The 14,067-nt window shown below is 44.5% G+C and overlaps 1 protein-coding gene across 4 annotated transcripts in view; it reads left to right on the top strand.

Moving 5' to 3' along the window:
- LOC120991959 (C4b-binding protein alpha chain-like) overlaps nt 1–14,067 on the top strand; it is a 76,887-nt gene that overhangs the window by 29,913 nt on the left and 32,907 nt on the right. For all 4 annotated transcript variants that reach the window (XM_040420708.1, XM_040420709.1, XM_040420707.1 and 1 more), the window contains 3 exons: nt 4,788–4,967; nt 5,801–5,980; nt 12,478–12,575. In XM_040420708.1, the coding sequence (XP_040276642.1) occupies nt 4,788–4,967; nt 5,801–5,980; nt 12,478–12,575 (458 nt within the window). The remainder of the gene's footprint in view (nt 1–4,787; nt 4,968–5,800; nt 5,981–12,477; nt 12,576–14,067) is intronic.

Genomic DNA, 14,067 nt, shown 5'->3' with positions numbered 1-14,067 from the left:
CATAATGAGTGTCTTTCATGTTACGTTCTGGAGGGCCTTCCCTCTCCGGTGGTGTTGGGTCTTCCCTGGTTGGTAGAGCACAATCCAGTGGTGGATTGGCAGGCCAGGGAGATATTGGAGTGGAGTGAGCATTGCAGAGAGAATTGCTTAAATAACAATTGCTTAATCGCCTCCATAGCTTCCCTACCTACATTTATTTCGGACTTTGAGGACGTTTTTTCTGAAAAGGGTTGTCAGAAACTACCACCTCATCGTCCTTATGATTGCCCGGTTAACCTGATTCCCGGGGCAAAATTACCCAAGTCCAGGTTGTATAATCTTTCGGGTCCCGAGAGACAAGCCATGAAAGATTATATCTCCTTGAGTCTGGCTAAGGGACACATCAGACCCTCTTCTTCACCCGTGGCTGCAGGGTTTTTCTTTGTTAAAAAGAAAGATGGGGGCCTGCGTCCTTGCTTAGATTTCCGTGAGTTAAACCATATAACCATCCGTGACCCATACCCTCTTCCTCTCATTCCTGACCTTTTTAATCAGATTGCGGGTGCTAAGTGGTTCTCCAAACTTGATCTTAGGGGGGCCTACAATCTGATTCGTATCAGGGAAGGGGATGAGTGGAAGACAGCTTTTAACACCCCTGAGGGGCATTATGAAAATCTAGTTATGCCTTTCGGTCTGACCAATGCTCCTGCCGTCTTCCAACATTTCGTGAATGATATTTTTAGTCATCTCATCGGCAGGTTTGTAGTCATATACCTAGATGATATCTTAATTTATTCGGCTGATCTGAAAACACATGAGGTGCATGTCAGGCAAGTACTGCAGGTCCTACGGACGAATAAATTATATGCGAAAATTGAAAAATGTGTCTTCGCTGTTCAGGAATTACAGTTCCTGGGATATCTATTATCTGCTTCAGGTTTCCGCATGGATCCTGGGAAGGTCCAGGCAATTTTAGATTGGGATCTTCCTGAGAACCTTAAAGCCCTACAACGGTTTTTGGGTTTCGCAAATTTCTATAGAAAGTTCATTAAAAATTATTCAGTGATCGTTAAACCCCTTACCGACATGACTAGGAAGGGGACGGATTTTTCCAAATGGTCTGACGCCGCTAAAGATGCATTTTCCTCTCTAAAGGAGAGGTTTACCTCGGCACCTGTTCTAATTCAACCTGATGTCTCCCAGCCTTTTATTGTCGAGGTAGATGCGTCAGAGGTGGGAGTGGGAGCTGTATTGTCTCAGGGTCCGTCTCCTGGCAAATGGCGTCCTTGCGCTTTCTTTTCCAAAAAATTATCTTCTGCGGAGAAGAATTATGATATTGGAAATAGGGAACTGTTGGCGATTAAACTGGCGCTTGAAGAGTGGCGTCACTTCTTAGAGGGAGCAATCCACCCCGTCACGGTGATTACGGATCACAAGAACCTTCTGTACCTAGAATCGGCTAAACGTCTCACCCCTAGACAAGCTAGGTGGTCGCTATTCTTTACCAGATTTAACTTTGTAATCACCTATCGTCCTGGGGCAAAAAATACCAAGGCAGACGCATTATCTCGTAGTTTCCCTGGAGGGGGTAATGTTTGTGATCCGGTACCTATTTTACAAAGAGGAGTGGTTGTCTCTGCTGTACACTCTGTTCTAGAGGGAAAGGTGTTAGAGGCTCAGGGGGACGCCCCGGCCTCTTGCCCCTCAGAGAAATTGTTTGTACCGTTAAACCTGCGTCTTGAATTATTAAAAGAACATCATAATTCGGCACTTGCTGGACACCCGGGTAGTAAAGCAACCTTGGAGCTTTTATCTCGTCGTTTTTGGTGGCCAAGGTTGCGTCAGGATGTAATGGATTTCGTGTCTACTTGTTCTACTTGTGCACGCGCGAAAGTCTCTCATACACGTCCAGCAGGGTCTTTATTGCCACTTTTCATCCCCAATAGGCCATGGACACATCTGTCAATGGATTTCATCACTGACTTACCGTTGTCGGCAGGTAAAACAGTTATCTTGGTAGTAGTAGACAGGTTTAGCAAAATGGTACACTTTATTGCACTACCCGCACTTCCTAATGCTAAAACTCTCGCTCAGGTGTTTATCAGTGAAATCGTGAAGCTTCACGGGGTCCCTTCCGATGTGGTTTCGGATCGGGGAACCCAGTTTATTTCTAAGTTTTGGAAAGTTTTTTGTTCCCGTTTGGGGGTTCACTTGTCCTTTTCCTCAGCTTTCCATCCTCAGTCGAATGGACAGACTGAGCGTACCAACCAAAACCTAGAAACATATTTAAGGTGTTTTGTGTCTGAAAACCAAGAGTTGTGGTCATCATATTTACCGTTAGCTGAGTTTGCCATAAATAATCATTATCAGGAGTCCACTGGCAAGTCACCATTCCTTGGTGCATACGGTTTTCATCCCCAATTTTGTACTTTCCTCTTCGGGAACCCCAGAAGACCCCCCCTCTTTGAAAGGTTTTCTTCATCTCTTTCATCGGTATGGCAGAAGGTGCAAGTTAACTTGAAAAAGATGAGTGGTAAATATAAATGCATGGCCGATAAGAAACGGTCGCCAGGTCCGGACCTAGGAGTGAATGACTATGTGTGGTTGTCTACTAGGAATATTAAGTTGAAGGTTCCTTCTTGGAAACTGGGTCCTAGGTTCATTGGTCCCTATAAAATAGTAGCCGTCATTAACCCTGTGGCTTTTCGCCTGGAGCTACCTCAGACTTTTAAGATCCATAACGTCTTCCATAAATCGTTACTCAAGAAGTATGTTCCACCTCTAGAACCATCGCCGCTGCCACCTCCTCCTGTTATTGTGGATGGTAATCTGGAGTTTCAAATAGCCAGAATTGTTGATTCTCGTCGGGTCCGCCGCTCTCTTCAGTATCTTGTGCATTGGAGGGGTTACGGTCCCGAGGAAAGAATGTGGGTTCCAGCGTCAGAGGTAAACGCCAACAGGTTAATTCAGACTTTCCATGCCTCTCATCCGGAGAGACCTGGTCCTGAGTGTCCGGAGGCCCCTCGTGAAAGGGGGGGTACTGTCACGAGGGTATCAAGAGCCACGTCTGACTCCGTTATACCCGGGATCAGGAAGTCGCAGCGGGTGGCTGCGCGCTCTATATCTAAAGATCACGGTGTTTCTTAGTTATTGTTTTCTGTGTTTGCCTTGCTGTCCTTTTTGTCTCTCTCAGGGATCCGTAGCTTCTCCTCCTCAGCTGTTTCTTGTCTGCCACTCCCTACCTCCTTATATTCTCCCCTCACACTTCGCTAGTTGCCAGTTATAGAGCTTCCTGCCTGGACATCTATACTGACCCACTGGAGTGGTTAATCCTGGTTGTTGTTCCTGTGTGCTACCCTCCGGATCCCTGTTTGGTTTATTGTTGTCTCCTGTTGTCGCCCACCTGGGATTATATGTTGAGTCTGTGTTGTCTGTCCTCCCCTTGGTGTTTTCCCTTAGAGTTAGTGGTGCGGACTAGTGTTCCCACCGCCCTGTTCACTATCTAGGGCTCAGCTCAGGGAAAGCCAGGGCTTTAGGCACGTGATCGGCGTACGAGTGAGGAACCCGTCTAGGGACGTCAGGGCAGCCAGGTGCCAGCCGCCAGGTGAGTCAGGGGTCACCATCTTCCCTCTCACTTGTGCAGGGCCTTCCTCGTTCCCTCCCTCTGTGTCACGTATGTGATAGCCACGCCGACCGTGATAGTTTCACTGTTAACCTTTTCTGTGCCACAGGACAAAATGGATAAAAATTGAAAAATTACAAAAAAAAGAGTGACATTTTTAAATTTCACCTCCATTTTCTTTAATTCTTGTGGAACACCTAAAAGGTTAACAAAGTTTTTAAAATCAGTTTTAAATAACTTAAGGGGAGTAGATTCTAAAATGGGGTCAATTATGGGTGGTTTCTACTATGTAAGGACCACAAAGTGACTTCAGAACTGAACTGGTCCTTAAAAAAGTGGGTTTGGAAATTTCTTTAAAAATTTCAAAATTGTTTCTAAAATTCTAAGTCTTCTAATGTCCTAAAAAATAAAATGACATTTACAAAATGATGTCAAGACAAAGTAGATGTATGGGGAATGTTATGTAATAACTATTTTATGAGATATCACTATCCGTCTTAAAAGCAGAGAAATAAAAATTTAGAAAATACAGAATTTTCCAAATTTTCAGGAAATTTGGGATTTTTTTTATAAATAAAGGTAAAGCATATTTACCACTAACATGAAGTACAATGTGTCACGAGAAAACAGTCTCAGAATCACTTGGATAAATAAAAGCGCTCCAAAATTATTACCACATAAAGTGACACACGTCAGAATTGCAAAATGTGGCTTGGTCTTGAAGGGGTTAAACAGTTAACATGCGTTTCCCCATACCATAGGTATGTATGCCAGTGTCCCTCTTATATTAATTGCTATTGTTGCCATAGTGTTCAAGAATTTATGGAGGGGGGGATTTGAAGAAAAGAGAAAAACTATGGGGGGGGGAGATTTATCAAAGGTGGTGTAAAGGAAAAGGGCGTGGTTACTCACAGCAACCAATCAGATTTATCTTTTATATTATGAAAATGAAAGGTGGAATCCGATTGGTTTGATATGGCAGCTTTGCACCATTTTTGATAAGTTTCCTCCTATGAGACCTCAGATTGTCACACACCTATTGTCAGGCCAAGTCGAGCACTTTCCATTCGCGTAGAATCAATTTGGACTAAAATCGAATTTCTGACAAATTTGTTAGATTCAGAATTGAAATGAATTTCAAGAAATTCATCCATCTCTAGAATTAATATATTTTAATATTTTGCAGCACAATGTAAGAAACCAGAAAGTACTGGGAATTACACTTTATCCGGATCTGGAAAGTTCTATGATGTGGGGGAGTCTGTGACCGTGCGATGCAGGACGGGATACCGACCATTATATGAAAGGATTAGATGTGTGGCCCCAGGGAGAAGATCCGAGTGGGATACCGAGCCCCTGTGTATTGGTGAGTGCCATATGGATAACAAAGAGTCTGTTAGTCCGGAAATGCTGATAGTCTGGCATGAGGCAAACATAGTCTGCTGCTACATTAACAGGAAATGATTCAGCAATTCAGATCCTCGGGGGCAGGGCCACACCGGTTCATTCATACGCACATGCTCCAGAGCTGACAATGATGTCCTTAGGGCCGTTCTGTTTGTGATTCTCCAGCAATCTTGAAGCTCTCTATAATTACAATATGCGCCATTGTTAATATCAGTAGAGATGAGCGAATTTCTTAAAAGAGGCAAATTTCACAAAAATATTCACTTTGTGACGAATTACTTCGTCACGAAGCGCATTTTTTTGTAAGTAGCGGGTGCAATGACAGGGAGCTGCGATAGCACTGCCCCCGTCATTGTACCCCTCAGATGCCGCGTTCATACACGATCGCAGCATCTAAGTCTAAAATTAACAATAAGGAAAAAATGAAATCAAACTTATATTCTAAATTATATTCTAGGCGAATCTAATTTATCCTGAAATTCGGATCTAATTCCACTTTGTGGGATTTGATTCGCTCATCTCTAAATATCAGCCATTGTTATATCCTTTGGATCACTTTGATCCTTGGAGTAAGGTGGAGCCGCGTGGACCCAGGGGTGAGATTAATGCATCCAGAGTCCTAAGGAAGAAGGATTATCTAATCTGTAGGATATATTGATTCTCACAGCCCTATAGTTCCACATCATGTAATATAAGGCTCAGTCGGGAGCGGCCGCCCCCCCCCCCCCCCCCCCCCACATAGTGGACTCGAAACCTGCAGGATTATTTTTTTTTATTCTGTCTTCTCCACAGCACAATGTAAGAAGCCAAATCCTGATGGAAGGTACAGCCTGTCCGTAGAGAAGGAGTACTATGATGTGGGGGAGTCTGTGACCGTGCAATGTAGTGAGGGGCATCGACCACAAGTGACGAGGATTACATGTAGAAGCTGGGGGTCTGCAGTACACTGGGACTGGACACCACTGTGCATAAGTGAGTAGAACAGAGCATTCACAGATGCAGGTAATTTATACATCAATAGGGGGACATGGGGCCACAGTACAATGTACGGGAAATTACACATGAATTCACTACAAAGTATACCGTCCATTACCGCAACTTCTGGGGAGCGGAAATATCACTGCTATGGGGATCATCAGCCGGGAGAAGGAGACCCAAGGAAGGACAAGAAAAAGCCTATAGAGGATGATGGCAGGCTAGGGAGGGCAAAAGGGAAGGATGAAGAGGAAGATACTCAGGAGGGCCCAAGGAAGAATAAGAGGAAGGCTGCAGTGTAGGAGGACATGCAAGAAGGACAAGGGAAAGACTATGAAGGAGGAAGGCACCTGAGTAGAATAAAGGAAATCCTGTAGAGGAGGACACCAAGGAGGAGGCCTGCCGAGGAGGACACTCAGGAAGAACAATGGTATTACTGAAATGAGGAAGACAAAGAGCAAGGCTGCAGAGGAGGAAGACACTGGGAGTGTGAGAAAGTATACTCTAAATGAGGGGGAGGAGGACATCAAAGAGGCACAAGTGAAAGGCAACAAGTGAGGTTGTAGTTAGGACTATTTTATTTAAAGAGGAGAAGCCATGGTTTTGGAAGTGTCATATTATACACGAATGTGATTCTTCAGAAACAATTCTAATAGCTTCTGAGTCCCAGACAATGATTTCACCCAAACCAAAGGTGTGCGGACGACCTATAGCCTGAAAAACACCCAAGACCACGGCCTTGCTCTACATAAGGCTTTATGGGGGAATTTATAATTCGGATCATAGATGAGCGAACCGAGCTTTGTATGTTCCATTTAAAACTTTAAACCGGACTCTGGTTCGGTTTTGACTGGTACTGAGTTCGGTTTCAAGTTTTGAAGAGGTTTTCCACTTCAACTAAGTCATTGTTATTGGCACTGTCTATGGGGACCTCAGGCTACCCTGATGACCGAATCCACACACGGATTAGCCTCATTGAAATTCAAAGGGGAATATTCTGGGGATTTTCCATGCAGAATCCATGGAAATAATAAACCTGTTGTGGATTTTGAAATCCATTATTTCACAATCATTGTTTTACCGCTTGTGAATGGTGTATAACCTACCTGATTTACTTACAGTAACTGCAGAATGGAATCCATAGTGTCATGCTGACATACTACTGAACATGGAAGCTTTACACCACATCAGCCAATGCCTGGCGTTGTGCAGTGATCTCAGGCTTGTGTGCAGCTGCTCCAACATGGACACCCATTTCACAAAGTGGCACACGCAAAGTTCTCTTATCTTCCAGAGACAGTTCAGAATTTGTTTAGTGAGATATTGGAGTGAAGGTGGGCACATCCGTCTTGCAATCCAACGACCAGACATGTGAACACAGGGTTAAATATAAATTAAAATCTCCTAAAAATCCACATACAATAGAAAAGATCTTAGAAAATGCAGTAATATAAAATCATTGTGCAGATTTAATGGGGTTTCCCACCAGACACATCACCTAACCTGTAGATCAGTAATAAGGTCTTATGGTGGAAGGTCCTCATTAATTACCGCACAGGATTTATAATTCCCTGAATCCTATAAACACAATAAACATCAGAACTGCATCAGATGGATCAAAGACATAAAAGAGTAGTTAAAAAAGATAACCTCTTACTTTTCTAGAGGAGTCTAGGAAAAGCTGGAATATACTGCCTCAACTAATCATCAAATAATGGACACCTACAGATAGATTCCGCTTGTCCAAATCTATGGTGCCAAACAACACTTACTGTACCCTCTTATTTGTTGTGGTGGGACATGATGGCACTTCAGGGTGACACAAATGGGCAGAGGGCCATCAATCAACTGAGCCAGGCAGAAATTATCCACCTGTGGTATAAGCGCCTACAGCAGATGATACAACTGCTGCCGGCTCCATTACAAGTGACTGCTGTCGGCTCCATTACACAGCAGAGAACTTTATGTTCTATAAAACACTTATATCACCTCCAAAAGACCCAGCCTATATCAACAACACCTACACTATATTTGGCTTTCAGGTGAAGTTTAAGGAAACTGTAAAAAGTTCCTGCTCCAGTGATATTATATCATGAAGACCAGGCATTAAGTAGAAGCAGCAATGGTGATTTCCTCATATCAAACTATTTATTGACACAGAAGCCGCCACCATTGCTGGGTAGACCGCCACAAGATGTCAGCGTCTCAAGAACTTGTCATGTGGCCTTGAGCATCAATTACAGCTTGACAACGACGTCTCCTGCTGTTCTCAAGTCAACTTATTGTCCGCTGAGGCATGTCACCCTACTCTTCTTAAAGGAAGGCCCTCAGGTCATTAAGGTTCTGAGGTACAGAGTTACGAGCCTCTACTCGGCGACTCAGCTGATCCCATAGGTTTTCAATGGGATTCAGGTCTGGAGAAAGTGCAGGCCACTCCATGTGAGGTCCCCCAGTCTCCAGCAGCCGTTCCCTAATGATGCCACATTGATGAGCTGGCACATCGTCGTCCATGAAAATGAAATCAGGCCTGTGTTGTTCCTGCAGAGGCACAATGACTGGATAAATGAAGCTCTTGTCACTGGACCATTCACACAGTGTAGGTCAGTTCTGTATTGACTAGACACACCTGCCCACACTGTAACACCACCACCATGTGGCATTCATCATCTGGTTCCGCAAGACATTGTTCATAATGAAGCAGTCATCAGTGTGGGATGTGGCCAAAGGGCGTCCACTTTTATGCCTTTCTGTGACTCTTCCAATCTTTATCTCTGATACAACCTGCTGGTGACACTCTAAGCTCAGTGGCCACCTCCATCTGAGAACATCCTGCTTGAAGCCGTACAATGGCGAGGTACTGTTGATCAATTGTTAGGTGTAGTTTTGGTCTCATGATGTCAAAAAGTGAACAGCATGATGAGGAGGAATGTTTGAATACCAATTCTAATTGAACCAGGAAATTTATAGGGCGATTCATGTTGTGAATTTTGCTGTTAGGCCCCTTTCACACGGGCGAGTATTCCGTGCGGATGCGATGCGTGAGGTGAACGCATTGCACCCGCACTGAATACCGACCCATTCATTTCTATGGGGCTGTTCAGATGTTTCACTTATGCGTTGCGTGAAAATCGCAGCATGCTCTATATTCTGCGTTTTTCACGCAACGCAGGCCCCATAGAAGTGAATGGGGCTGCGTGAAAATCGCAAGCATCCGCAAGCAAGTGCGGATGCGGTGCGATTTTCACGCATGGTTGCTAGGTGACAGTCTATTCACTGTATTTTCCCTTTTAACATGGTTATAAGGGAAAATAATAGCATTCTGAAAACAGACTGCATAGTAGGTGATCAATTGAGGGTTAAAAAATAAATAAAAAAATAACTCACCTTCTCCTCTTGTTCGCGTAGTTCCCGGTCTCTTCTTTACTTCTTTAATGATGAACTACCGGCTAGGACCTGTGGTGACGTCAGATCACATGCTCCAATCACATGGTCCATCACCACGTGATTGGACCATGTGATCTGACGTCACCAAAGGTCCTTTAGCCCACAGCTCATCATTAAAGAAGTAAAGAAGAGACCGGGAACTACGCGAACAAGAGGAGAAGGTGAGTTAATTTTTTATTTTTTTTAACCCTCAATTGATCACCTACTAATTATTCTGTATTCAGAATGCTATTATTTTCCCTTATAACCATGTTATAAGGGAAAATAATAACATCTACACAACACCTAACCCAAACCCATACTTCTGTGAAGAAGTTCGGGTTTGGGTACCAAACATGCACGATTTTTCTCACGCGAGTGCAAAACGCATTACAATGTTTTGCACTCGCGCGGAAAAATCGCGGGTGTTCCCGCAACGCACCCGCACATTTTCCTGCAACGCCCGTGTGAAAGAGGCCTTAAGCTCCTTGTTAGAGATCAGCAAGTTGTGCAAAAAGTCCTGAAACACTGAGCAGTTGGATATGTGCATTCAGAAGGTTAGAGAAGGTCACATTAAGTTCTCCTGTGACGGTTAGAGGGCATTTTAGGTTCAGCCAAATATCCCAAACTTTTTGTGAGTAGTGTGTATGTTCTATAGAACCCCTATATCATCTCTTTCTCCGCACCTTTCTTTTGCCGTACATCTGCCCTGCTTTGGTAGTTGGTCTCTTGCTGTCACGAACATGGTTATGGTCGTGACTCCTGTTCCGCATGCTGTTGCCTGCGGTTTGGTTTTGTCAATCACATGGTGAGGGCGGCTGGATTGTTGCCTCATGTGTGGTTGCCGCTGGCAACATGTTTGTGCTTTGCAGCTTGCTGCAAGCTGCATGCGGTTACACCTGGCAACCTGCATTTGTAGGTGTGCCTTTTTATATATCTGGTGTGCACGAAGTTTGGATGTGTGCACTGGGATGGTTTCCCTTTACTTGTGGGTGCCCGAGGTAACGTGGTGTTTTCTGTACATGTGGTGGCGGTGTCTCGGCCTTCTGGCTGACTCCCAGGACACGGTGGCCACGCATGTCGTTGACTACGGTAACAGCTGCAGAGTGATAAGGGTTTGTTCACTGCCCCTGTAGTGGCTGTCTTCCCTTCTGTTGTGGAAATTTTATTATGCGGACATTTTACTTTAGGATGTGTGTGTGTTTTTATAGTTTGTCATCTGTCTCCCTCTGTCTGATTTGGCCAGGGAGCGCTCTAGCAGAGGGCACTTTGGCTGAATCGGGACCAGTGGCAAAACCGTCAGTATGAAAACCTTCTCATTGGCTTGGAGACATATCTGCCTTTAAGACATGCATATCTGCCTTGTCGGTATAATCGTACCGTATACTGACAATAGCCGTAGCAATGCCTCGCAGATAATTTCAAACCTATGGGAACCAGTAGAATGATCTTTATTAGACACTGATCACCTTTGAGCAGTGTTGAATGAGGTCCATGCTGACAGTGATGGGGGGTGGGCGGCCACCTGGCTGATCAGACAATGGACATGACTCATCCTTCCTTATACAGGGATGGGGCGTGTGCATTGTCTGCCCGGCCACATTGATTGCCCCGCCCTGTCCTCTGACATCACTTCCTGCATGTTATCACTTCCTGTATCCTTGTCTTGGGCCAGCCCCTTTTACACCTTTTGTTAGTAAATAAAAAGTGAGCAGACTGGGGAGGGCGGGGGAGTCTCTCAGAATTTTCAACCAAGATGGTAACGCCTGGGTTTGTCTCTGACTGGGGCTGAGGAAGGGGGACTCACCTTTTTCCTTACACAAACTTTGATGCGAGCGGATTACAACTATTAATATTTACCACAACACTTCCCTGGTGTGTGAAGGGTTAATTCCCTTTTGGGTGTGTGAAGACTGGGTGTGTCTGTGTGGGTGTGGCCACTTTGGGGTATAAAGCCTCAGTGGAGACCTGAAGCTGAGAGGTACTCCAGCCTTGTTTGTAAGCTGGAGGCATCCTCCTGGTCCCTTATACCATCTGCCAGTGAGGGCCACCCTTGTGGTCATAGATGTTGTTATGTGATGTTAAGTTTATGTGTATGTGGTGTCTGTTATTAGTGCAGCTATGGTTCTGGCTTATTGTGTGTGTGTGTGTTTGTGTGCTGTGTCCTTTTATGTCTGTGTGTGGACTTCAGCACTTGTGTCCAGGGATCCAGTCAGTGTGTCTGTGGCAGGTAGGGGTGGAAGTCTTTCACTCTCCTGCCATATCCATAGTCTGTTTATGTTTATATCCCCTTGCAGCTCGGCCAGTTTAGACTCCTGTTTCTCCGCATCCAGGAGGAACAGGTGGTCTACCCAGCTCCTAGTTCAGGGATCGGCGGAGGTTGAAAAGCGATCCGAGGTTCCTGAGCATGAGCCCTCCTACCTTCAAGGTCGGCTCATGCTGCTTGGAGTCAGAGTCAGATTAGGGAAGCTCTATGAGGTGACCTGCTCCCTAATTCTGTGCTCCTGGCCAAGCAGTGACCACCATCTTCTGTCATCGCACGGCTGAGGGTTTTCCCCATCCTCAGCCGTGACACTTGCTCTTTCAGGCCTCTCCCTGGCTGGTACCATGATCCATGGGTGGCTAAAGTGTCAGCTCTCTGCATTTTCCCCTCTCACTTCACTATATATGTACAGACTACCCGACACTACGCTGACTCACTCCTCTCTGTGGGGAGAAGAAACTGCTCCACCTAGTGGTTGAAGGGTACGGCCAATTATCTCAAGTCTGATTACTGTACAAATACACGGTAAATCCCAGTTTGGGAATTTAGCAGCCTAAATGTAGGAATCGTGAAGTAAACCCCCTTTTTGCAGTGGAGCATTGCTCTGCTAGTGCCGGAAATGGACGATCTGTAATACGTTGTTCACCTTCTGAGGATTCCTTATCTGGATCGATCTGACAGGTTTATTAGATTGTATGACTTCATTAGAAAGGTGTAAAGTGTCGGCACCCTGTGGCAGTTCTCTACACAAGACTTGTATGGCGCACACTCCCCATAACGCATTTCTTTATTTCTTCTCCATGTTTAGTCCCCAATCTTCCACATATAATGAAAGGTCCCAGCATGGAGGATGGCCGCATACGATGGATCCTCCTGAACAGAGAGGGGCTCGTCACTGGCTATAAGGTGGGTGGATGGAGGTAACTACTCGGTAACGACTATAGTCCAAGCGCTGCCATTCACTGGGACTCTCCAGATGGAGACTGGGGGGCGCCATCATATTGATGCAAAGCCGACACAGTCAATGACATTACAGTGCTGTGCTCCACATGACAACACATTCACCTACACTAGATCCCGCTCCATCTGTATATGGTGTTATACTAATCACACGTCTACACTAGATCCTGCTCCATCTGTATATAGTGTTATACTAATCACACGTCTACACTAGATCCTGCTCCATCTGTATATAGTGTTATACTAATCACACGTCTACAGTAGATCCTGCTCCATCTGTATATAGTGTTATACTAATCACACGTCTACAGTAGATCCTGCTCCATCTGTATATAGTGTTATACTAATCACACGTCTACACTAGATCCCGCTCCATCTGTATATAGTGTTATACTAATCACACGTCTACACTAGATCCCGCTCCATCTGTATATAGTGTTATACTAATCACACGTCTACACTAGATCCTGCTCCATCTGTATATAGTGTTATACTAATCACAGGTCTACACTAGATCCTGCTCCATCTGTATATAGTGTTATACTAATCACACGTCTACACTAGATCCTGCTCCATCTGTATATAGTGTTATACTAATCACACGTCTACAGTAGATCCTGCTCCATCTGTATATAGTGTTATACTAATCACACGTCTACACTAGATCCTGCTCCATCTGTATATAGTGTTATACTAATCACACGTCTACAGTAGATCCTGCTCCATCTGTATATAGTGTTATACTAATCACACGTCTACACTAGATCCCGCTCCATCTGTATATAGTGTTATACTAATCACACGTCTACACTAGATCCCGCTCCATCTGTATATAGTGTTATACTAATCACACCTCTACACTAGATCCTGCTCCATCTGTATATAGTGTTATACTAATCACACGTCTACACTAGATCCTGCTCCATCTGTATATAGTGTTATACTAATCACACGTCTACACTAGATCCTGCTCCATCTGTATATAGTGTTATACTAATCACACGTCTACACTAGATCCTGCTCCATCTGTATATAGTGTTATACTAATCACACGTCTACACTAGATCCTGCACCATCTGTATATAGTGTTATACTAATCACACGTCTACACTAGATCCCGCTCCATCTGTATATAGTGTTATACTAATCACACGTCTACACTACATCCTGCTCCATCTGTATATAGTGTTATACTAATCACAGGTCTACACTAGATCCCGCTCCATCTGTATATAGTGTTATACTAATCACACGTCTACACTAGATCCTGCTCCATCTGTATATAGTGTTATACTAATCACACGTCTACACTAGATCCTCCTCCATCTGTATATAGTGTTATACTAATCACACGTCTACACTAGATCCTGCTCCATCTGTATATAGTGTTATACTAATCACACGTCTACACTAGATCCCGCTCCATCTGTATATAGTG

The sequence above is a fragment of the Bufo bufo genome, chromosome 2 (assembly GCF_905171765.1).
Source record: "Bufo bufo chromosome 2, aBufBuf1.1, whole genome shotgun sequence".
In the NCBI taxonomy this organism is placed as follows: domain Eukaryota; kingdom Metazoa; phylum Chordata; class Amphibia; order Anura; family Bufonidae; genus Bufo; species Bufo bufo.
The sequence above is the reverse complement of the archived record's forward strand: the minus strand, read 5'-3'. Positions and strand labels throughout refer to the sequence as shown.